General features: G+C 32.4%; 1 protein-coding gene across 12 annotated transcripts in view; it reads left to right on the top strand.

Moving 5' to 3' along the window:
* LOC118188419 (uncharacterized protein F13E9.13, mitochondrial) overlaps positions 1 to 26593 on the top strand; it is a 51351-nt gene that overhangs the window by 1194 nt on the left and 23564 nt on the right. For 3 of the 12 annotated variants that reach the window (XM_035358853.2, XM_085811490.1, XM_035358856.2), the window contains exons 2-6: positions 2360 to 2439; positions 4262 to 4319; positions 4514 to 4726; positions 9367 to 9449; positions 25918 to 26104. In XM_035358853.2, coding sequence (XP_035214744.1) covers positions 9375 to 9449; positions 25918 to 26104 — 262 coding nt within the window. In that variant the 5' untranslated portion in view covers positions 2360 to 2439; positions 4262 to 4319; positions 4514 to 4726; positions 9367 to 9374. Of the gene's footprint in view, positions 1 to 2284; positions 2440 to 4261; positions 4320 to 4513; positions 4727 to 9366; positions 9450 to 25917; positions 26105 to 26593 lie in introns of all 12 variants that reach the window. The other 9 variants (XM_035358851.2, XM_035358850.2, XM_085811489.1 and 6 more) reach the window with 5 other exon arrangements.

Here is a 26593-nt window from a genome sequence, read left to right as displayed (position 1 = left end):
AAAAGACTCATATGAGTGGTCTAAAAGTGAACAACCTAACCTGTTTTTATTGCACCCCCCAAAAAATCAACTCTGGCCATTCATAAGTCGTTTGAAGGGTTACAAAGTTTAAAGTAACACTTGAAGGCATTGTTAAGTGTTATAAGAGTATTGCCTTAAAATTATTTGAAATTTTTATGCTTGAATCATACTCATTTTTGAAATTTTAACAGAAAATTTAAAATTGTCTTTGAAAGGAAAAGGAACTATTGAAGAAGAAAGGAATTATAGAATTGAATTAAAGGAGAATAATTTTTGAAGAAAGGAAAATTGTAATTAATATGAAGAAATCTGGAATCATTCGAGAAAATTGCTCAAATTATTAAAGACCACTTTCAACTCTAAAATATGTAGTAAAAAGGCATGAGTCAACAAATTTTGTAAACAAGACAAGAAGTGAGCGAGCAAAAAGGTTGACCAGTTATGATAAATGATATCTTTTACTATAAGTTAAAAAAATTCGGCATTAAGTTGTCCAAAATTGAAACTACTGATCAAGAAAGAAGTTTGTACTTAGACTGTAAGAAATGCTCCTAAAGAGTTTGGTGTACTCTTCTGTTATCAGGACCAGATTCAGAAATGTATGCATATATGTGACATATGTACATATATACATGCATACATATTATGCGCACATACATATATACATGCATACAATATATGTACACATATATGCATACGTATATGTACACTTACATACATATATTACTGAATCCAGTCCTGATAACAGAAGAGTATCGAGTTTAGTTATGAAGGATAATCAGCTTGAAAAAATATTATGTGTCTGAAGTTAATAGAAAGAAAAGGCTATCATTAAATATGTAAACGAGACCCTAGACTTATGTTATATTTAGTGGAAAAAAGTTATATTTAGTGATGAAAGTGTAACATATTTGCAAAAGATGGTAATCGTAAGGTATAAAGACAACCAAATAAAGATTTTGAATTCAGAAATCTCTGAGTAAGAATAAAGCAAGTGGACATTCCATTATGTTTAACCATGCATGTCTTATGCAGGTTAGGGAAAACTGCATTTTATTGATGGCATAATGGACCATAAAATGTATATTTAACATTTTAACTACAAATATACATTCCAGTGTTCAATTTATGGGATTATCAACAGATTTTGTATTCATGCAGGATAAGGATTCAAAGCATAAAGACTTTGATTGGTATAGATCAGAAATAAAGATACTACAAATACGAAGAAACTAAAACAGCATTTCAAGAAAGAACGGTATAAAATACAAAGTGATTACATGACAAAAACTGGTTGTGAGCACACCATGTAGCCTGTAAATGACAGAAACCCATTATTAAGTCTAAGGGACATCCTACAAAATATTAATTATAATACTATAAATTGTTTTTGTTCCCATTTCAGAAAAAAAGTCGAATATTTGTTTGACCCATGCTATGGAATCTAAAATTTTTTTCCCTTTTTTATAGTAGCATGAATTTATTTAATTTCTTTAAACATAATTTTCACACTGTACAAATAAAATTTCTGTTCATTATTTAATGTTTTTTAATGATGCATTGTTTAGATAACCGAGCGAAGTCCAAATACTTCTTGTAGTAACTGTATATAAAAGTATCCTTTTCCTAAAATAGATAGCTTCACTGCAGTAAATTTTCTTCTTGCATTCCTGTGTTGATAGATGGTCTTAATTCTTGATTATCCGTAACATTTAGTTGAAAGTTATGAGTATCAAGAATGAAGTCAAAATTTATCACATGTTTTATGAAATTTTTACTATTTTTTTTAATTGTTATTTCTTTATCCTGCATTAGAAGACAGCACAGTATTCAACCAGATACTTATTATAAATTAAAAGGTCATATAGTGAAAATGATGAAGGAATGTGAAGGTGTACATAGATATATTTAAAATAAAATCCATTATTTCTTTAATGAAGAAAACATTTTAATTTTGAATAATGAAAACAACCTTTTGCCCCTTTATCTAAAGTAGATTATTATTATTTGCTATGTATGACCTAATCATGACTTTTTTTACTTTTGTATATGATTTTTTTTTCATTTTAAATTATGCTGATTTATATTAGTATATTTTTTTAAAATCCTATATTAGTTTTTAAAATGTTGTAATTTTATTCATAATATTGCTTGTATGTAAACTTCATTGACTGCATGATTGTATGCATTTCTTCTGTAAATGCTCTTCCTCACTTATGTACCTTTTTTTTTTAAAGTTTCTTATTGTAAATATTTGATTTAGGTGAATGCACAGTTATACAGCATGCCTAGTTATTACTTTCATAATATTTGTTTGTTTTCTGTGTGATATCTGCAGAAGCATGTCTAGGTTTGGAAAAGTATTCAGTTCTGTGAAATGTGCTGTTATTGGAATGATTCATGTTCAGGCATTGCCAGGTAAAAATTATTTTTAGTTTTATAAAAATTTGAAATCTATGTTACACGTGATAAAACATCTCTAATTATTTCTACATTATATTTTATTGTATTGGCGTAAAATACCATTTCTGTGAATCTAATTCATTTTTTTTTTCTTTTTAAAAATTTTGTAGAATGTTAAGGGAATTTATCATATTATATCTTAAATTTTTTACTTTGTACTTTTCTATTAATGTTTTTAGTCTTGACGAAAATGTCAAAGTTTGCTTTTTCTTTTTTTTTCATGAAATAAAAATATTGATAGGAAATAATATGTAATGTAGTAAAGTTTGAAAGAATTTTGTGGATTTTGTCAAGTGAATAAAAAAATGCTATGTTATGTTACATAGCTGCTAATTGTTTATTTTGTCACTGCCTTCTATTTCAGTCATTATTGAGAAAAGCCTTCTTTTACTTAGGTTACAAAACAATTTATTGTACATAAGCTATTAAATCATGTAAAGTTAAATTGATGTTAAAGTTTAGAATTAAGTTTCAGATTTTTGTTCTTGCTTGTATGAGCTTTAGTTCTTGCATATATTGACTTCCTTTAATGTTTACAAATTCATTAATATTCATGATGCATTTAATAATTTAAAATTTTACTGTTTAATTTGAAGTGGAGTGTATTCTATCTCACGATTGATAGTATAGTACAAAGTCCATCCAATATCCATAATGATCTAATATTCAGGCCTTCAGACCACTGCCATTCTTTTTTTTTTTTTTTTTTTTTTTTGAAACAGGAATGAATGTTAAACACGTTACACATGGGGAAAAACATGAAAACGCCCATCCAGCCAGCCCATTCGCCGGGAATCAAACCCCAAACCGAACTACCTGTGTTCAGCGGCTTTTACCGCTTGGCCGCTGGTGGGTCTTTTTATTATGTTGAAAATAATTTTTGATTCTGGAGCTTTAGCAGGATCTGCAAAGCTAAAGCATATTTGATACTTGCCTTCTATAGTGCCTGACCATAAGAAAATTACATTTGGTTAAAACCAAAGAGTGATTTATGAGTTAGCCAGAAGAGGAGTCTTATTTTGTTATAGGTTTTAAATGTTATTGAAAGCTAAATTTTCAAGTTAATAGAATTTGTGGAGAGGTGATAGTAAATGAAGGTGATATAAGTTTTTCATTACATGACAATGCCTAATCACTATCAAATAATGGACAACAAAGTCTCTAGTATGGTTTTAAATCCAGAAAATATCACTACTGGTAGTGTTGAAAATGACAAAGAAATGGAAGTTTTATGGAAGTATTTTCTTAAACAAAAATTCAGTATATTGGAATTTATAGTGTTTTGTAATGCTTTTTTTGTCTAGCATAGCATGTTTTTAAAAGAACAGTACTGTCCCCTTTGGCATTTATATGGTATGTTATGTTTTTATAACCTGTTGTATAGTTTCATTTTTTTTTTCATATGTGGGTGCATTAAAAATTGTTTAGTCTATTGTATATTTTTCATTTATTCATGATCTCCTATATGTTATGTATTTCATTTCCCCCTTTTTAATGACTGCTGTCAATGACCATATTTGTGCAAAAATGAAATAATCATACCATTCTGATGTAGCATTGAAATAATTTGATGTACCAATACAGTAATATCCTGAAGTTATGCAATAATTTGTATGTATATCAGCAAGAAAAGTTATGACAGTATTTTTTCTTGCTTGCAATGTTAAAATACAGAGAGTTGTACTGAAACAATGAATTTTGATCAATAAATATGTTAAATAAAAATAAAAGTATTCATTTGTAGTAGGTAAGAATATTTTTTTTATTCCTTTTTAAGCTATTGCATTTGATGTTCATCTGAATCAGTATCTTAAAGGACCTTCACCTAAGTGCCAGTAAGATTTTTGTCTCCATTTCATTTAAAACCATCTTAGTTTTTCCTTTAGTTTTAGAATTAAATTCCTTGATATCTTCAAGAATGTTCTGATTCTGAAATCCTAGAAATCTGTATATTTCTATAATATGTATATCATCATCTTCCATAAAAGAAACTGAATTCTTTTTTTTTTTTTTAATAATCTATTGAAAGGAAAATGGAATCAATTACTGCATAAGCTCAGAATTCACATTCTTTATGGAGATAAGGCATACATTCTTCAAATCAGGTTTATTATTTTTGCTTATGAATATTAGATCATTGTGACTGCATTCAAGGCATTGAAGTTCTTCACTATCAGTTCTGCATTTTCTTTTATGGCTGCATTTGATATGGTGAAAGAACATCATGCCTAATATGCTAATAGTAAGTGTTTTACAGTTTGTTCCTTTGAAATTAATCTTTCACAAATTATTGATCAACATAGTAAAAAATAAACTGGGAAGTTAAAAACAAGATAAAATATTTTAGCAACACTCTGAAACCATGTAAGCAAAAGTAAAGAAACTTTCGGAGAAGACGTATCTGCTTCATCAACTGGGAAAGGAAAGAGAACTTGATCAAATTATCCATTCTAGTTTCAGTTGATGAAGTGGAGAGGTCGTTTGTAAAAGCTCCTACTTTTATTTTTATTTAAACATGGTTTTAGTGTGTCAGCCTAAAATACTTTATCTTGCATTTTATCAGCAGTCTAAGGTAATTCAGATGCTGAACAAATTTTAATTTTTTAATATAAGAAATGTGAAAGGAATTGTTAATTTTAACCTTCAAAATACACAAAATTCAGATGTAGTTTATTTCAGATTTCAAAAGAGAAATTTTGAATATATTTTATTACTTGAAACAAGTATTTTCTCATGATGTTTTTATTTTGCTCTAAAATTCACAAGATTTTTTTATTTTCCCCATCTGTTCATAAGTTTTTGAAGCCCTATATCTGAAAGATCTGTGTTGGAATTTCTGTTGACTTGTGTATTGTCTCTTCATTTGAAATCATTGTGAAATTAAACTGACTTATGTTTGTTTTGAAGTTTGTAAGTAATGTTTCAAAACTGCACCTTCAAATGAATGAAGTTTAAAAAATTTTGAATGTGGAATGTGAACTCATTCACCATGATTTTTAGTTTGAAGGGAAAAATAGATTTCAGTTAACAGGAGTTATTTGAATATTAGATTTTTCCAGGTTTTTTTTTAAGTTGGGTGTCAATTTCATATTTTTGTTCATTTTAATAGGTATTACTAATAAAAGTTCCATATAATCATATATAATTAATTTTTTAAAAAATCTTTTAGGCCTTTAGTTATATATTAATAAGACTCTTGATTCTCTAATGAATCAAATAAATCAATCAATTTTAATTCATAATAATAATAATTTTTTTATATGTAAATATTGATGTTAACTTGTTGAACACAAAGAGAGAACTAAACTTTTTTGACTGATCAATGAGCTCTTCAGATTATTTTTGATTATTCTTATTTTTGAAAGCACTACTTATAAATGTATGGTTTTGATTATTTTCATTTTTGAAAACATTGCTTATAAATGTAAACATCAGCTGTGCATATTTAGACCACACACTTTTTTTTTCTTTGCTCTTCTTTTTTCTTTATCATTTTTTTTTTCTTTGCCTTTCTGAAGGATATTAACCAAGATGCTAATGTCACTACCAAATATTCATAAAGGAAACAAAAAGTAAAGTAGGCAACTCATGCCTTAATGCCAGTTATCTCATAATTTCTTAAACCTAACAGCAAAACAGTTTTCAGAACACAAATTTTAAAATTTGATAATAATAATAGGGCTTATAATATCCTATTGATTATTGGATAATAATAATAGTCAAACAACAAGAATCAGTGTTATATTTGTAAATTTTGCAGGATTGGTTTTGATGGTTTAACTACAGAACCATATTCCTCAGCTGCCAAAATGCGAATGGTAAGATATGACGATAAGAATGGTTGGACAGGAGTTAAGCTATTGGTGCCATCTATTGATGAAGCAAGAAGATTTTTTTTTTTTTTTTTGAATGTGCAATGCCTCTAGGAAGTCTAGTTTTTTCTTCTACCAAAAAAATTCTCAACTTCATATTTAAAAACCCCATTATTGATATGAATTCCTGCAGTATTTACAGGATTTTTTTTTCCAATGTGGTTTAATTTACGTTGGTCAAACTAAGAGACCCTTAAAATTTTACTTTAAAGAACATGAGGCATTTGTTAAGAAAAATGAAACACAGAAGTCCTCTGTTGCCTAGCACTGTTTGTCCAAAAATCGCACTTTTCAATTTTCTGCAGCCAAAATTATTGAAAAAACATATTCCCTTAGTGAACTAGATTTTTTTAGAGGCGATTCACATTCAAAAAAACTTTATGTTCTAGTTAATGACCTAATTCCAATCCATGTTTACCTTCAGACATTAAGGAACTTATATTTTAATTTTCTTGTTTCATCAATAGATGACGCAGTAGCGTAACTACTGTACAGCCATTCTTATCATATCACAGTATCTTATCTTGTTCATTTGCACTTTGGCATCTTAGGGTTATGGTTCTGTAGTTGAACCATCAAAATGTCCTGCAAAATTTACAAATATGATGCTGATTCTATTAATTATTATTTTAACCTGAATCCTATTGATTTTATTATTGGAATTTTAAAATATACAGTTTTAGTTTTCAAATACTGAATTAGTATTTTTGGGTGCTAACAGTGAAACTTTGTGGATAAACAGTCCAGAAGGGGAAATCAATTTTTAACCCTTTTCACAACTCCAATTTGGTCCAGCTATCTTCATCAGTTTATATTCCAAATACAAATAGTATCACAAATTAAAATAAATAAATAAAGTGTAGCAACACTTGTTTTGTAAATGTAAACATGATCAGCTGAGTGCATCCATGGTGCACACATTTTTTTTCTCTTTGCCTTTTCTAATATAATGATGTATTGTATTAAATTGATTGGTGTAGTATTTTACATATAAGGTCTACTGGAAAATTCTGTCTGTTTGGCAAATGAAAGAAAATAACACATTTTTCATGCCTTTGAGAATATTTATTGTACATATAATTTGCGTCATTACTTATGACCTCTTGCCAGCATGATGGTAATTTGTAAATAGCATTTTTGAAAAATGTCTTGTCCTTAGAGGCAAAGAACTACGGCAAAAGTAGTGTTACGGTGATATCTTCTTCAGTTTTGAATTTTTTCCGTTAAAAAAATTTTGAAAGAATAAAAACAAGTAATAATCAGAAGGTTCTCAGCTTGGAGAGTATGGTGTATGTGGCAGAATTTCTCATCATCGCCAGTTATCATCCCGTCCAAGAATTGTTCCTTTTTCTTGAGCTTGAGTGGAGATGTGCATATGATGACTCAGTTGTGCAATTTTTTCACTCTTTACTCATGAGGTATCCATTTAGAAAATTTATAACCAACCCTAGTTTCTGAATATGGTCTGAAATGATTTGCTGAGCTGAGATAAGCTTTTTCATAATCTCCAGTGCTGCCAAAAAAAAGATATTGCTCTGTCATGGTCCTTACAATATCATTTTCTATCAAGGATGCCTGCCCTTAGTGCAGCTTATCAGTAAGGTTGAAATGACCAGCCTCAAAATCTTCGAACCATTTCTTGTATATACTATCCAAAACTGCATTTCCCCCAAAAACTTTCACCAAATTTCAACATGCTTCTGTAGAAATGTCAAAATACAATGTCGTAAATGAACTTTATCAGTAGCCATGTTTACATAATCGCTTCTCACCTGATGATGTTACAAGACATGTTTTGTTGTCAGTTAGTTTAGAAAAACACATGTGTATAAATGCGATGATAAAGAGAGATAGCCATATGTACCTCAAATGAATGTGTGTTGAAAGTTGAAATAACATTATTAGACTGAACTCTGCGGTAGACCTTATATATATAGCAGAACTTAAATTGAACCAGAGCACAGCTCCGTTACTTCTTAGTTTTGGTGATAAATCATAAGTTTTAGCTGGAGCCCTAAACTAGAAAGCTTTGGCAATTTTTTTGTGTAACTGGAACAGCAATTTCAGAAGAAATTATATCTTGAAAATTTTATTTTTAGCCATAAAATTCTATTAAAAATCGCTTATTTAGTTTTAATTTAGCTCTTTACATTTTATTCAATTTTAATTATTTAATACTAATAATCTTTAATTATTTAAATAACTAATAATTAATTAACTAATAATTAATTAAATAATAATTGATCAATAATGAATAAATAACAGTTAATTTATATTAAATAATAATTAATAGCTAATAATTAAATAACTTTTAATTAATTTGATAATAATTAGCTATTTAATTTTTATATTATTAATAATTTTATTAGTCTATTTATTTATTTACTTTTGTTCCTTTTTTCTGACTGTCTTCAATAGGGCTCTGGCACTTCTAATTTTAGAAATTAAGCCCTGACATATAGTATATACTACAGTTACTACAGTTAATACTTTACATGTATAAAATGCACTAAATTTGATGATGATTTTTTTTAAAACTGTTTTACCTGTTGAATTTATTTTACATACCTTAATTTTATAAATGGTAAACATTTCATTGATGGGCACTTTAAAATTCTTTCTGTTATTTAATTTAAAAGTAGCAAACTAGATTTTTTTTTTTTTTTTTTTTTTTTTTGTTATATATACCTAGTTTTAAAAATTAAGGTTTAATTGTGATACCTATTAAAAGTGAATGTTTTTCTGTATTTAAGTAAACATCCAATGGCAAAAGTAACATTTGATTCACTTAAAAATCTTTTTATTGAAAAGAGTTCCCTTACCTGATATACTTCACAAACTTAATGTAAGCTATCCACAAGTAGTGTATTTTTATCTAATAGCCATGCAAAAGTCTGTTTTTAATTTGCTACATAATGTTAAGAATCTATCACATAGGGGAATGAATAGATTTTATGTTAAAATTTTTATTTGTAACCTCTTTTATGTAGATTTTTAAAATTCATTTTAGGTACTCCAATGTCAAAGTATTCTGTTCAGCAGATTGTTGAGTATGCATGCAATGAAGCAATAGTCTATGGAAAATGTGGAGTGGTAATTTAATATTGTTATTTTATCTTATGTATTTACTAGTAATTAAAATTATAATTAAGTTATTTTTAAATTGTAATTAGGTTTTAATGTTTATTAAAACTATGAAATTATACAAGAAATATATTTTACATATGTAAACTAATCTCTGAGTAATATTAATTTCTATAAAATTGTAATAATGTTTAGATTTATCTTTATTTTAACAATTCATTGTATTGTGTCATGTATGATTTTATACAATTTATGCATTTTCTAAGTATAAATTTAGTTGTATATAATCATCTTTCTTACATAACTAATATTCATTTGCAAGAATACTTTTAGCGTGTGACTAATTCAAATTGAATGTAAGCATTTTAAAAACAATAACTTTTCCCCCAGTAATAAATAACTTATCTTTTTAGTAATATTAACACTATTAGAAATTAAAAAAGGTAAGTTTAATGTTTAGTGAATAATAAGCAATTTCTTTACAGGAGCACTCGTAGTTATAAATAAGCAATATTTGCTGAGGCATAACCTTTTTTTTTTTTTTTTTTTTTTTGTTATTTAAAATGATTTTACTATATAAATATTTCATATTCTGCACCAAAATGTAATTAATTTACTTTTATGATTTCATTGTAACACAGTAGTATAAAATAAAGGGTACTGTTCCATTATGTGCCTGCTACACATTTTCTTACATTTTGTTAGGTTTTTTAAATTATAAACGGCTTCTAGTTATGAAAATAGTTTGTAGATGACAAATACACATATGACGTGGCAGATGATTGCCAATAGATCATCACCTGCCATGTGCAAAAAAGTGTGCAGGTGCATAATGGGAAAGAATGCTGTGCTTAACATTTAAAATTTTAATTAATTTAAATTTATTAAGTTATTTAGCTACATCTGAGGACTAAACCATTTGTCAACTTGCTTCCCTTATGCAGTTTTAAATGCGTTGGTTTGTGTGTTCGATTTTTGCTTTTATTGCAATGGATTTGAAAATTTTGGATTTACCAAGCAAGGAACAAGTGACAGTTATATTCTTTCAAGATAAAAGTCTTATCTATAAAAATAGAGAAAGACTGTATTCAAATAAGCATCTGATGAAAGTCAAACAGCTGCCAAAGGCTAAATGGTTTTGCTATCTTCGGTGTTGCACATATTACTTCCACAGTGAGTTTTCACAACTTTGTGTTGAAAAACAGGAGAATGCTTCCTAGTAGCTATTCCAGATTGCTGTGCTAAGACTTTAGTGGACGTGATGGAGAATAATACAGCAGATGAAACAATCATATTCTTGGATTGTTTAAAAGGTTACAAATCATCCGAGTTGAAAGCTACAGGAAAATTTTTCACTCCACGGTGAATCATACATTTAATGTTATTGATCCAATCATGGGTTGTCATACTCAGTCTGTGGCACATTCCTTGGGCAGAACTGAATGGCAGAACAAATGCCAAAGAGGCACTGCCATCAATATTTAACTTGGTAGAATTCATGTGGCACCACCTATATTCAAAGGCTGAAATGTTTTCTGCCATACTAGCACTTATTTATGTCTTCTATTTAGTGTCCTTTTTCATTTCAGCTGATTTTTTTTTAGTAATAAAGAAGGAAAAATCTTTTGTAATAATAAATTGTTATCTATAAACTGTTCTTTTAATTAGAAATTGTTTACAATTAAAGAATCTGCCAAAAAGGATGGCAGATACATAATGGAAAAGATAAAAAATTAAATAAAGAGTGCTGTTTTAACTATTTATGCTTTTTTTTTAATTAAGAAAAGCACCGTGAAGAATGTGCCTGCTTTTATTGAAACTAAATATGAGTAAAGCTCATACACACATAAGGAAATGATTAAAAATTCGGGGCCATAGGAACCATAAGTGGCTAGCAATTGCACATTCAATGTTTGAATCAATAATTGGCAAAACCCCCTGCTGGTGGCAATTGTTGAGATAAGGAGTGATAAAGATTCCTAATCTTATCCTGCAATAGATTCTGATAAGTATTCCTCAGTTGTCCAGATCTAGGACATTTTGTGGTGCTCAAATCCAGCAAATTACCATATCCCTTACATGTTCAGTTGGTGAAAGGTCTGGTGAGCTTGCCGGCCAAGGAAGAACATCAACAGCTTGGAGACAGTCCAGAGGTATGTGAACCATATGGGGTTTTATGTTATCCTGTTGGAAAATAGCTTCAAGAAAGTATGGCATGAAGGGTAATACAAATAGCTGCAGGATGCCATCAGATAACATTAAGCTGTTAAAGTCGCTGCAGGATGACTAAGGTTGACTTTGCTGTTATAAGAAATAGCATCCCACAGCATCGCACTAGAGGTAGTAGCTATGTATCTCTGTAAATCAAAGACTGAATGACACTGCTGACCCTTCCACACAATCGATGAACACTATGCAATGCCAGTTGGCTGACAACCATTATGATCAGCTAGGACACCCCTCCAGATTCTTTTGTCGATGTTGGGGGGTTCAAGGCAAAAGTCTTAAAGACTGATGTGAGCGCAAGTGCTGTGAGATGGTGAGAAGGCAAGTGGTATGGAGGGGGCTGTAGCATGTTGGATAATGGACAATGATACCATTGAGACGGTTCGAGTCTGCTGCACAGTTCTCCAATCTTGCCTTTCATTTGTGCACATTCGCTTTCCAGAGTCTTGATTCCACCAATTCCACCTTGGAGCAACCATTGCTGCCAGTATCTTTGGACAGCTGTGTCCTTGCAGGTGATAGAATATTGCATGGTATTCCGAGCCTGCTTCATGCATCCCTACTACACAACTCTGTTCAAAGTTGTCCAACTTCCACCAATTCCACCTTGGAGCAACCATTGTTGCCAGTATCTTTGGACAACTGTGTCCTTGCAGGTGATAGAATATTGCATGGTATTCCGAGCCTGCTTCATGCATCCCTACTATGCAACCCTGTTCAGAGTTGTCCAACTATCTAAAGCCTTTGGGAATGCCGTAACAGCATTATTGGCTGTGTCTCCATGGAACTGCACTGCTGAAAATGAGAAAAGATAACCTGTCCACAGTTTTTACCTATTTTATATGATGCTATTTGCACAGTAAAAATACATGTTATAATCAAAGTTAACACTCATTAGCCTTAAAAATTTAATCATTTGCATACTTGGTATGATGGAATTTGCATACAAAAGGTGAAGTTAATTAGCTTATTTTTTAAGGGTGCTTCTTCTTCTTTTTTCTTTTTTAACAGAACTACAATGCTGACATGCTTCTGTTTTTACATACCTCCAATTTATATCCATTTGCCAGTTACTAAATTTTAATTGTTAATCTCCCTTCCTTTTTTTTTAAAGAATTCAAAAGTTCAGTTAAAATATCTGGCTGACTTTTTAATAACTTTCCCATTTCTGTTTCTCCCCTCATTGTCCTCTGTTTTTGAGTTTTGGAGTTCAGTAGTCGGTAATTCATAATTTCAGGAGTTCATGTTTTTTTACATCTGTTTTCTATGTGGTAACTTCATATTCTGTTTTTTTTTTTTTTTTTTTTTTCACATTCTATCCAGAAGCTGACTGTTTTCTTTAGTGTCTGTAATATCTTTCCTATTTCTTCTCCTGATCTGATCTGGACATCCATGGCTGTATTAACCATTAAGCAATTTTTTCTAGATTACCAATTAAGCACATTCTTAAGGCATCAAGAAAAGGGGACACCATTAAAAAATCCTCTGGTATTCAAGGATAGGGGGCAGCGAAAAATTTCGCATTACCGGATTTACCATGGAATGCATGGTGCAGCAAAGCAAAACCAAGAGAGAAAAGGAAAGAAGAAAAAACTGGCCTAAACATATGTAAGGGCACAAAATCTTTTAAGTTCTAGGACTCTAAAGGTTTTAATTTGGCTCTGTGGGAATCTTAAGTACCTCTTCTACAACAGCTATTTTCCAGTCATTATTGTAATATTCCCTAGCATAATCTGTTTTGTGAAATGATGATAATGCTTTTATATGATGATCATAATATGTCTTCTGTTTAATTCTTTCTTAATTTTTTTCTTTTACAGTTTTCACAACTTTAGGTTTCAACAACTCTTTTTGTCTAGGAAGAGTTGTTATTGTTTTACTTGTTGAGCTAGGGATCCCAACATATCATTAGCCAGAATATTTCTATATAGCTAACAATGCTAAGTAAAGGTCAGCATGATCTGCTCAAGCTTTCTTTAATAATTTCATCATCATTTGCAATACGTCCTTGGCTTTTCCATTGAACATGGTACGGAATGATCTGCTTGTTATGTGTTTAAATTGGTATTTCTTTGCAAATCGTGCAAATTCTTTACTTCCATATTGGGCTGCATCATCAGACATCACCACAATTTTTTTTTTTTTTTTTTTGATTTGAGCATAATTATTTTGGTTCTTAATCAAAGATCTGAAAGCATAAGCAATTGGTTGATTTTTTTGCAGTTGAAACAGTGTCTGATTCTTCAGAACTTGCATTTACCGAGAGAGTTATATTATTATTAACATCAAAGAATTTTTATACAGATGCTTTTACAACCAGTTCGTTAAGCTTTTCGAAAGCTTTTTTAAATTTAATTATATTTTACTAGGTTTGACATTAGTGGCTACTGAATTTGCCCATTCAGTTGGTTCTCTTACTATCTCAATGACATTTAAATTTTCCGTTCTTTGTAGTTCTTTCTTCACTTTATCTCATACAGTTATAAGTATTTTTCTTGGAGAATGAATTACTGGTACTGCTTCTTGTTTTAATTGGAATATATATTCTTCTTTTAAATAACCTAATCCTTCAAATACATCTTTGTATTCCACCAGTAAGTCTTCAGTAGTTATTACTTTTTGTATCATACCTAGTTTCAGACATTATTTTAAACCCAATATAGAAGGTATAACTTTATATGTAATTTGGAATTCCACAACAAAGTTATTTTTTCCCTACTCAAAATACAACTTTTCTTATAGTACCCACTGTATTCCAAGAGAAGCAACTAATATTTTAATTGATTTTAGAATTATGTATTAAAACATCCAGCATTTTCACTTTGCTTTTAGAAAAGAGATAGCATATTACTCTGGTACTTAACTGCAGATTAATTTTATTTGTTTTTGCATTATTATCAACAGTTCATTTCCTTTCTTTGTTATCCAAACGAAGTCTTAATGTTCCTATATAAATTTCATGATTTAGTAATTTAATTTTTTTCTCTTTTTTTGTTTACCTTTATAGCTTAATTTTTTTATATTATAGTTTTTACAGTGGTTTGCACTTTTAAACTTATGACCGAGTTTTCTGTATGCAGAACACATTCGATGTTTAGTACTTACTTATTACTGCAACCACCATAACAGAAGTCACCAAACTCTGGCAACCATGGGCATCTTTAGGTAACCATATCCATTGTAAGTTGCAATCTGAAAATTCACTGAATCGCCTTTCTCTTCTGTAAAAAATCACCAAATTGTGCAAAGGTGGTTATGCTAACACATAAATACCTGATATTCATGAGATGTTCTGTATTTAGAACAGAATTTTGTTCCTAATTTCTCAGTATTGACCTTTTTGCAAATATTATTATTATGTTTGCTTAATTTCTTTTTCACTATATTTACAACAGTTTCTTCCTTTTTTACTACTTTTATTTAATCAGAATTTACTTTCTGCATATATCAATAACTGCATATCTGTTTCATGCAATATTCTTCTCTCACTACATCATCTCTAATACCACAAACAATTTTATCCTTTATAAGTTCTCTGTTAATTATGCAAATTCACATGTTCTAGTTTCATTTCAAAGGTAGTTACATAATTATCTATGGTTTAGGATGCAGTTTGATTTTGAGTGTATGAGGTGTGACAATTAAATAACAAGACTAGTGTCAGAAATGTGATTTATTGTGAACAAAATTACAACTAACTTTTATCCTCTTCAGCATACTCCCCTTCTCTGTCTATAAACTGCTGCATACGTGGCTTCTATTGTTCAAAGCAGTGCTGGAGTCGCCTAGATGGTATAGTGGTTAGAAGAGCCTACTATGGTACCGAAGGGCTCGGATTCGAATCCCAGAGAAGATATGGATGCTTGTAATTGTATAGTGTCAGTGTGGTATGGCAACACTCTAAATATGCGGTGAGCCGAAAGTCCTCTTGTGTGGATTGGTGGAAAGTGAGAGGGTGGAAGACCCCTGGAACCCCCCTGGGGTGTTCTGCCTCAAAATTGGGGGTGGAAAATTAGAAGTCCAACCTCTCTTCGGAGTAGGCTTTGGCAACCATTGTTCTGTGTCATATGGACAAGACAACAACAATAGCAAAGCAATGCTGGATGTCATCCACTGTCACCCTCTTCAACAACTTTTCTGTTTTTGCTTTTACCCCTTCAACAGACTGAAAACATGCTCCCTTCAATCCACTTCTGGCAGCAGATAAAAGTGACCGGGAATCAAATCTGGCGACTATAGAGGATCTTCGAGCACATGAATGTGTCTGGTAAAAACGTTTTCACAGATGGGGCATTGTGGGTGGTGGGTTGTTCTAATGCATATTCAATGTGTTGTTCTTCCATGAATCTGGTCTTTCCTTCCTTACTCTTTCTGTCATATTAATTAGGACTTCTTTGTAATATTTTTGATTAATGGTTTGACTCTCAGTCATGATAACAACCCTGATATCGAAAAACATGATCAGCATTGCCTTCAGTTTTGACTTGCTCATTTGTGCTTTTTTCATTCTTCGTTTTGTAAGAGTCTTCCAGGGCATCGATTGACACTTTGTTTCTGGGCTGTACTGCAAAATCCATGTTTCATCACATGTGATGACATGTGTGAGCAAGTCCAGTTCTTCATTAAGTCATGATGTTCTTCTGATTGTCTTTTTGTTTCTGAGAGAGATTTTTCAGAAACATTTTTGCCCAAACTTTTGTCATGTGTAATTCATTATGCAAAATTTGTTTTACTGTCTCTTTATTAATGTTCACCATGTCTGTGATCATCCAAATGCTCAGACATCAGTCTTTCCACACAATTTCTTTAATTTTCTGAACGTTTGCTTTAGTTCTTGAATTTATAGAGCAACCGGGATGTCAATAATCTTCACGCATTTCATGACCTTCTGAAAACCATTTGTGCCATCTAAAAATTCATGCATGTGGCTTAGCATTATCACCATGCATCTTCTTTAACATATGAAAACATTCTGTTGGTGAATTTTGTAATTTCATGGGGAATTTGATGTTAATGCGCTGCTCGATTTTAAGTTCACCGTGATCCCGTCACTGATGCAGAATAATGGCCTCTGCAACCAAACCCCAAAAGCAAACTAAAGCAGACAGAAAAGATGAAATGAACATTGGCTGCTTTTGAAAGTTCAAGGTTAACTGCATTCCAATACTAATCTTCCGCTATGCAGCTGCACAGTCTCGTTATATAATTGTCTCACCTCGTATCTTTCATATATAATATTTTTCAAACATACACTCTTCTGTAAATTTTGTCTTAATTTCATCTAATTTACATTCTTATTCACTTTCTACATAAAGTGCATTATGTGTTTAAAGATCCTGAATTCCTATAACACGAAGAAAAGTGTTTTCTCTCACCTTCTGTTCTTTATTATGTAATCTACTGGCTACTTCATAAATTTTGAAAGCATGCAGCTATCTTTGCTATTTGTGTTGTGTATCCTTTAGTGGTTAATTATTTCACAAGACACTGTATTAAACTATATGCTACTTTATCATATACAAAGCACATCATCCTCGCTTACACATGTATTCTACAACTACTCGCATTCCTTTTCGAACTCTGTCTTCCACCCTCCTTTTGAGATCTGGTGTCAATAAATCTATTCTTGTTTGAATTTCCCTCTTCAGCATTAGCATTGCAGGGCTCTGTAGAGTAGTTAAATTTGGAGCTTTTCTTTATTGCATCAAAAATGTACTGAGGTTTTGTCTCAAAGCTCCTGGATAATTTTGCATTGTTCTTAAAGATTGTTTTACTGTAAACATATACCGTTCAACCTGCCCATTACTAGATGGTTTAAATGGTGCTGTAGTTTTGTGTTTGATTCTGTTACTCTGCAGAAATATCTTAAACTCACATGAAGTGAACTGTGGCCCATTATCACTCACTAACAATATTGGTAATCTGAATCAAGCAAAAAAGTCCCGTAAACATTCTGTTGTTTTGAAAGTCGAGCTTGATGTCATTGAATAGGCTTCTAGCCATTTTGAGTGAGCATTGATGATTATCGAAAACATATGCTCAAAAATAGGTCCAGTATAATCGATATGAATATGTTGCATTGGAGCACTTGGGTACTCCCGATTATGAACTTTTACCTTAGGACGATCTGTTTCATGTTTTGCACATTCAGAACAGTTTTTGGAATATATTCGATATCTTTATCTATACCATTCCAAAATATGTAAGATCTAGCAATTGCTTTCATCTTTACAGTCCCTAAATGTCCATGGTGTAACGCTTTCAAAACATTATCACGGTATTGTTTTGGAATACAAACACTTTGACCATACATTATACAGCTATCCTGGAGACTATACTCCATCTCCTTTCCTTTTAATTCACCACCACTTTGAAGTATTCATAGGAGAGGACTGATTTCTGCATCAATTTCAGTTTCTTTAGCCAAATCTAGTTTTGGCAGTGTTTGGAAGAGTTTCAATTTGCTGTAATTGAAAAATAGTTACATTATCCTGAACATTCAGCTGCTCTGAGTTCGTCAGCAATTGTGATAGAAAGTCAGCATTATCATGCTCATTTGTTTTACGGTAAATAATGTTGAATTGGAATGATTGTAAAGCCAAAGAAAGCGTAATGCAGAAGTCTTGTTGCTGCCAAAACTGGCATGCCTTTCTTTGAGCTGAAAATTGCAACAAGAGGTTTATGATCTGTAATTAACATAAATTTTCTGCCTTTTAAGTACAGAAAATTTTTTTAAATTCCACAAATGATTGACAAAGCTTCTTTATCTGTTTGAAATAGATAATTACCCACTAAAGGGGGAAATAATTACCCACTAAAAGATACACAACAATTTGGAAGCAAAATTTGGTGGTCGTGCGTGCTTAATGCATGATATAATTAAAGAAAATAAGAGTAGACAATCTCCTATAACAAAAGAATATATTAAGTACTAAATTACAATTTAAATTACATTGCAGAGATCAACACAGAGCTCGGAACACAGTTCGTGCTAGCGTCGCGTACACTTGTCCGACGAGAAGTCTGAATGAGTAAAGATGTCGCTTTGCTGCTCCGATTAAGAACTGGATTTTACACGTGGCGCCATCTCATGAATAGAAGTTGAAGTATCTGTCGGAACGCCACAGTACTCCCCCCCAAGTACCATCGGTACGTTATAAGTACTTTGGGTTAAATTTAACCTTTCTTCCAGATCTGGTAGTTTTAGGTTGTTCTTTAACAGGATGTAAGCTTTCTTCCGGGAGTGATGTTGATGAGGAAGTTGTTGGATCTTGCATTAGAAATGCTGGTTTGAGACGATCGATTCCAATCACTGATTGTTTGCCATTGCAGATGATGGTGAAATGTTTCGGTGTTCGTTTGACAACTTTGAATGGACCATCATATGAAGGTGTTAAAGTTGGCTTAATTGCATCGTTGCGCACGAATACGTGCGAAGATGTCGCAAGCGCAGGATGTACAAAATAGCTTGGCTGGTTATGCGAAGATGCTGGGGTTGGCGAGATATTGCTCATGGTCTCACGTAAACGTTGAAGGAATGTTGGAGGGTCGATAACTGGAGTAGATTCTGGGTGAAAGAATTCACCTGGCAGACGGAGGGTTGCACCATATAACATTTCAGCACAAAAGCTACCAATGTCTTCTTTGAATGCTGTGCGAAGACCAAGCAAGACTAGGGGTAAGGCTTCTGTCCAGTGTGTGCTACTGTGGCACTTCAGACCTTGTTTGAGAGATCGGTGAAAGCGTTCCACCATCCCATTTCCAGATGGATGGTATGGTGTTGTGCGAATATGGCGAATGCCAAGAAGAGAGGAGAGGGATGCGAACAAGTGACATTGAAATTGTTGGCCTTGGTCAGTAGTGATGGTGGTAGGCATGCCAAATCTTGAAAGCCACTGGGAGATGAATGCTCGAGCTACAGTTTCAGCGGATATATTTTCAATAGGAATGGCTTCAGGCCATCTTGTGTACCAATCAATACAAGTGAGGAGGTAAGTGTAACCATTTGAAGGAGGCAATGGGCCAACCAAGTCTAAGTGTACATGATCAAAGCGTCTTGCTGGAAGGTTAAATTGTTGAATGGGACTGTGAGTGTGACGGGATACTTTACATCGTTGACATCTAATACATGAACGAGTCCATTCTGTGATGTCTTGATTCATTGCTGGCCAGACAAATCTGTCTGCGATCAGCTTTTTGGTGGCACGGATTCCAGGATGTGCCAAATTGTGCAAGGCATTAAACACTTCACGTCTAAAATTGACAGGAATATAGGGACGTATTCTATTGTTCTCTATGTCACAGTAAATTTTAAGCGTTGGATCAATGTGCAGCGGTTGTAACTGAAGGGAGGTTTGTGGATTTGAGATTAGGTTCTTGAGTTCCTCATCATGCAATTGAGCTTTTGCAATTTCAGAGAAATCTGGGGTAGTGAGGTTGATATTGTTTACCCGAGACAAGGCATCAGTGACACAATTATCAGTACCAGAGACATATCTGATATCTGTACTAAACTGGGCGATGAAATCCAGATGTCGAAGCTGACGAGGAGAACATGAGTCAGAGTTTTTTCTAAAAGCGAAGGTTAATGGTCGATGATCGGTGAAAATGATGAAGTCGTGTCCTTCCAAGTTGTGCCGGAAGTATTTAACAGCACAGTACACAGCAAGTAGCTCTCTGTCATATGTGCTGTATTTCTTTTCTGCAGTAGTGAGTTTTCTGGAAAAGAATGCCATTGGGGAAAGTCCTTTAGTGGTATGGGCTTGAAGCACTGCTCCTATGGCTGTGTCAGATGCATCTACCATTATAGAGAGCTGATCACTAGGTGAGTGATAAGAAAGTGTGGCTGCATACAGTACAAGTTTATTAAGTTGGTGAGCATTTGTTTTAGTTCTCGGGAGCACTGATATGTCAGCTCCAGTATCTACTAGAAAACGTAACTGAGTTGAACGATCAGCCAGTACTATTCTGTCGATGTGGCGGACATTCTGTTGGCCAGCAGAAGACCGCCCATTTAGTTTCCCGCTTGTACAAAAGTGCATGGAGGGGCACACTTGCGAGCTTGCGCGCCAAAATTCATATGATAAAAACATATGCCACTTGTGGGTTCTTTGTACTGCGTTCGTGTATTGTGACGAGATTGACTCCTGCTTCGGGCACGAAATTTATTACGTGGGCCCTGATTTGATCGATTGTATCTCCGTGAAGCATGAAGACTTGTAGAGAGTTCAGATACTTTTTTGGTCAATTCAGCCACTTTTTGTTCGAGGGATGAACTGGAAGGTGCAGCATTAGCAGCACTGACATAAGCTGGAGTAACAAGTTCATTAATTTTGTCAGCCATTGCTGCTAAACGGGTTAGATCTTCATTGGAAGCAGCAAGAATTATTTGTATGTTATTAGGGAGACGCGAAAGCCATAGTGACTTCAACAAGTCGTCACTAAAATGGCTTCCTGCCAGATCACGCATTCGTGACAGCAAGTATGAAGGTCTCCAAGTTCAAGTCCTTGTAGTAAAGTACGTATTTTTGAAGATTCACTTTCTGAATAGATTTCAATGAGCCGCTGTTTCAGTTTGGAGTATTTATCACAATCAGGTGGTTTGAGAATTAAGTCATGCACTGAATTCAGAATATCAGACTCAATTGCTGCAACTACATGGTTGAATTTTGTAGAATCCTCACTAATGCGAGCGATAGAAAATTGTGCTTTGATCTGAGTGAACCACAATGAAGGATTATTTTTCCAGAAAGGCGGTGGCTTCACCGCAACGTGTGTGATTTGTGGCTCTGGTGGAATATCGTCGGGCATACTGATAGATAATTTTCACTTTAAATAATAAACACTTAACAGCACAAATATTGTAGCATGAAGATACACTATTGATATTTTACCATGATAACAATAAATATTTTAACCATGCAGAAAAAATTTACGTAACGATACACACACAAATAATACAGGGTCAGCAATTACACACACAAATAATATTTTACCGAAATGCATTTGAAAAGAAACCCTTATTTGAGAAAAAAAAATGATGCGTTCATTTTGTATTGCGCACACACAAAATCACCACTTCACAATGAAAGGCACTTTCGAAGGAAAAATGAAATCACTCCTGTAGCACATGGGAAAAAAATTCACTACTTTCGAACACTGAGAAAAGAATTTTGCCGTAGCACGTTGCACAAAAGTTACTGATGTGGCACATTTAGCGAAAATCACTGTTGTAGCACATTTGTCGTTGAATGATCGAAGAATTATTGCACGACTGGCGAAGTCAGCGGAACGGAACAGATCACATTGATGATTTGCTGAAGCTCGTTGCGATGATATGCACGACTTTGAAAAAACACAAGCAATATATATCAATACTTCTAGAAATAATTGAAGGGGTACGTTGTAGCATACGTTTAATGTCCATATTCGTTGTTATTTTTAGTCAGTTCTTCAGAATGCCTTGGATGCACGTGGCTTAGGGTCGTTGAAAATCCATTCTCAGTAGCGTGCTCAGTCAAAAGGTCACCACTTTTGGTGGTCGTGCGTGCTTAATGCATGATATAATTAAAGAAAATAAGAGTAGACAATCTCCTATAACAAAAGAATATATTAAGTACTAAATTACAATTTAAATTACATTCCAGAGATCAACTCAGAGCTCGGAACACAGTTCGTGCTAGCGTCGCGTACACTTGTCCGACGAGAAGTCTGAGTGAGTAAAGATGTCGCTTTGCTGCTCCGATTAAGAACTGGATTTTACACGTGGCGCCATCTCATGAATAGAAGTTGAAGTATCTGTCGGAAAGCCACAAAAATTTCCATCAAATTTTATTAGCATTGGTGACTTCAAACTTTCCATTTTGAAAACAAAACACTTCTGACAACTATATAAAATAAAAAGGGTGTACTTTTAACTATCTAAACTATTTATTTATAAACATAGAATTCTAAGCATTTTACAGACCTATAACCTTGGCATATTTCTATTTTTACATACTTCCAATCTGTTCCCATTCACCAATTACTAAATTCTAAATGTTACAAGTAGAGGAGTTCATTTCTTCTACTGTGCTTCTATACTTATCCACTGGAAGTATGTGTGTAATTGGTAAGTCTTAAATATTTCAGCCCAAAGAAAGTCTCAATTTGGAGGTGGAAAGGGGAAAAAATTGGGAGATCTGGTGGATGTGAAATCTCACATGGTATTTCCAGAAATAAAGTATTTTTGTAAACACTCCAATTTATTTGAAAAAAAATAAAAAAATTACAGAATAAAATTCCTCATTCTGTCTCTTGTAACCAAGAAAAAGAAGTGAACTGAACTTAATTTCATGCAGATGTCAGTATGAGAAAATTTTAAGCATTTTTCTACCGACTTCTTTCATCTTTGCTTTAGCCATCTGATATTTGCACAGCTTCTGGTTGAGAATCCTGAACTGATTATTTGAATCATAATCTTTTATATTGTTAAACCAATAAGAACCAGTGTAAGTTGCATAAATTTGTAGAACTATTGTTTGAAGTTCGAATAAAATCTTCTTTAGCTGCAGCAAGGAAAATGAATCATGGTCATTTTAATGTCTGCGCTGCCCAGACAGTATAGTGGTTAAGGGAGCTTGACTGTGATACCGAAGGGCTCGAGTTCGAATCCCGGAGTACACATGGATGTTAAATTGTCTGTCCCGTCATAGGAGGTAACAATGGCAGCCTATTATGTAGCAGTGCCATTATAAGCAAATGCCCGCCATTAGGGGAAAAAATATGCCTGCAGCTGAAGGTCTTGCTCTAGCATTTTCATCATTCTAGGGAATAAGTATCGTTTGTGCCATGAAAATCAAGCACGTTAATAATTCAAAGCAAAATATCAGGGTTTAACAAAAGTTTCCTGCCACTGCAAATATCATCTGTACAAGCAGTTCGTGTTGACGTATTTAATCGTATTTTGTCAAACGATTTTTGGCATTTGAAAGAAAGAGATTGCTTTAGAGACTTGTGTTGTCAAATTTGTAAAAAATATAGTTATTATTAAGTACAAGATGTCTGAAATGGAACTATCACAATACCAGATTAGAACCACCATTTACTTTCAGTTCTGTTGCAAAAAGTCAGCTACAGAATGTCACCAAATCATGTACACAGCTTTAGGTACTAATGTTGTATCATATGACACTGTGAAGGTTTGGTACCAAAAGTTCATATTTTAGTCGCGTGTCGGCTGATGGGGCTCTGTGTGCCAACTGTGTCACGTGTGCCATAGGTTCACCTTCACTGAACTAAGTAAACAACTGAATTGAAATGTTTTTCTTCGGCTTTTATAAGCTTTTTAATCCTGCATGAGAACATTCTCATATTTTCTTGATTTTTCTGGATAGCAAGAATACAATTACGAGATATCTAGTTATTAAAATGTTAAATGCGCATGCTCCTGTATTATAGTTTTTCTGGCATAGCTTTAAAAAATGATAAATGATAAATGAATTAATAAATCTTTTAAGTTATTAGGAATTTATTAGCTAATTAGTAAGATGGGGCATTTGCACAGTTTGTCAATGGTTGAAGATGTCTTAGAGTTTCAAGTAATTTTCAACATCCAACTTGCTCTCATATTTGTTTCTCTAAAGCAGTTTAAGATGTAAAATTAATGTCTGAAATTTACCAGGGTGATGCTGACAGCATATTGAGGTTTTTATAGAATACAGTGAATTTTGAACGTTTATAATATACCCATAATGGTGCACTTGCATACATTCTTAGCAATCATGAAATGTTAGTGGTGGTCTGACCAAACTTATATCAATCATTTTAATGGAAATTTGAAAGAAGAGATAGCTCTGTATGTAGTTAGATGGTCAGCAGATACAAATTATTTATATGTAAAATATAAAAATATAAAGAAAAATTAAAACTTAATTGGAACAAACTAACAATAGACTTTTAAATTACTAATTTTCTATGAAAGCACAACCACTTCTATTCATCTGCAATTTCTCTGCAGTATCTGCGTTGCTGTAAACTCTTACACAGTTGCTGTATAGGATTAAAACGAAGCACTCTGAAAATTATAAATAGTCTGGCAACGATATACACACTCTTTTTGTGCTGCTTATGCTTGCCAGCTGCAAGATGCATCTTTCTTGGTTGCTTCTATTCATTGTTAAAAATTTAATGTGTTATAATCAAAACTGTGGGAAGTAAATTGGCTCCATGGTGATGTGCCATGTTATGGAGTAATCAACAAATAATAAAGACATGTCTGGATTATCAAATGATTTGCGATTCATCAAAAGTTCCTAACATCTTCTATGTAACTAACATTTCAGTGCTCTTCTAATTTCAATCCACTTGTGACTGAAAAATAATTGATGCTTTCCCTAGTCAAACATTCTTATAATATCAAACAAGAACAGAATTCATTCATCACATATATATCATATAAACATATAAATATGGTCTCCACTTGGTGCCACTGTTTATCCATTTTCAAATAAAGCTCTATATCATGTCAAATAATATAATTTTTTTTTTATGCCAGGTTCCCTTTTCTTTGAAATTATTACTTTTGTTCTGTAGAAGGCAGGTCCCAAATTTTAATAATTTTTTTCCAACATGCATGGGAGAAGCATAGAAGTAGCAGTTAACATGCATCTTTCTATACAAAATTTAAACTAACTCATTGCAGGTTAATCAGGGTTTTGTAAAACCAAGGCAGTGATCTAATTAGTATGTTGCAATGTTGCATATATCCATTATTAGCACAGAATTATACTATTTGGTGACAGTTTTTTTTTTTTTTTTTTTTTTTTTGTCAACTTTATTGAGGAGAAAAAGTACTCCTAAGACATTTTGCTACAAATCTCTAAAGCATGTGTATATCACAAGTTGAGAATCAGTGCATTAGAGTATATTTATGCTTTCAATCATGGATATATTGCTATGATACTTTTTTTTAGAAAATTAAGAAGTGTGTGTAAAATAGTGTTGAAAATTCCTTTCATTATATTCATTTTATTATATGTTATAAAATTATTCTGTTGTTTATTTTTGATATCTTTTTTAGAATGAAAGATTCATCAGTATGTGTACGTTTTAAAATATTCATAACTTTTTTAGGTATATTAATTTACCATCTTTAATTTTCTGATGTAAAATGAATTAAAATTATGTTTTTTATCTTTATTTATCATTTTCTATTTGTGCATTTTTCAGAGCTTTTTTTTATTAACAAAAGTGTTCTTCTTTGTAATTTAAGGATGGCCTGATTGTAGAAAATATGTTTGATGTACCTTATGTTTCTGGTAATCAAGTAGGACATGAAGTGACAGCAGTGATGACTCGTGTGTGCACCGAAGTGAAAAAGACCATTGGTAAAATGCCTTGTGGTGTACAGATTTTATCAGGAAATAATATTGCAGCTACTGCTGTGGCTTTAGCTGCAGGTATGGAATACTTTTTATATTTATATATTCAATTTTAATAATCTGGTACGTATGTATTATCGCAACAACCTTAGTGAATGTTGCTAAATTTTCATTATGTGGCAATTTTGACAACCATAAGCATATAATGTTTCAGTTTTAACAAGCAACATTGCCATTTTCTTATGTGTTCTTTTTTCTGTATTCCATGTTCCATTGGTTTGTATATACAAATTGGGATACTTTTCCATCTTGAACTCACTATTAAAATTTGAACTTGAAGGATTTGCCTATATTGGAAGAAACTGTCATAAAATTTCTGCAAGAATGTGACAGTTTGTTGCAAAATCACTTAAAAAAGACAACTGCATTGAATATAAGTAAAGTGCCACAAAATGTCCACTAGAACAAAGAAACAAAATCTCACTGGTAAGTAGGTTTATTGTTTTCAGGATCAGTACCTAATTAAACCATAAAAATAAATGTAATAACATGTTTATATGCAATAAA

The sequence above is a fragment of the Stegodyphus dumicola genome, chromosome 2 (assembly GCF_044657685.1).
Source record: "Stegodyphus dumicola isolate Sdum_Otavi_A_Nest chromosome 2, ASM4465768v1".
NCBI classification, from domain to species: domain Eukaryota; kingdom Metazoa; phylum Arthropoda; class Arachnida; order Araneae; family Eresidae; genus Stegodyphus; species Stegodyphus dumicola.
Note: the sequence above shows the minus strand (reverse complement) of the source record. Positions and strands in the feature narration are given on the sequence as shown.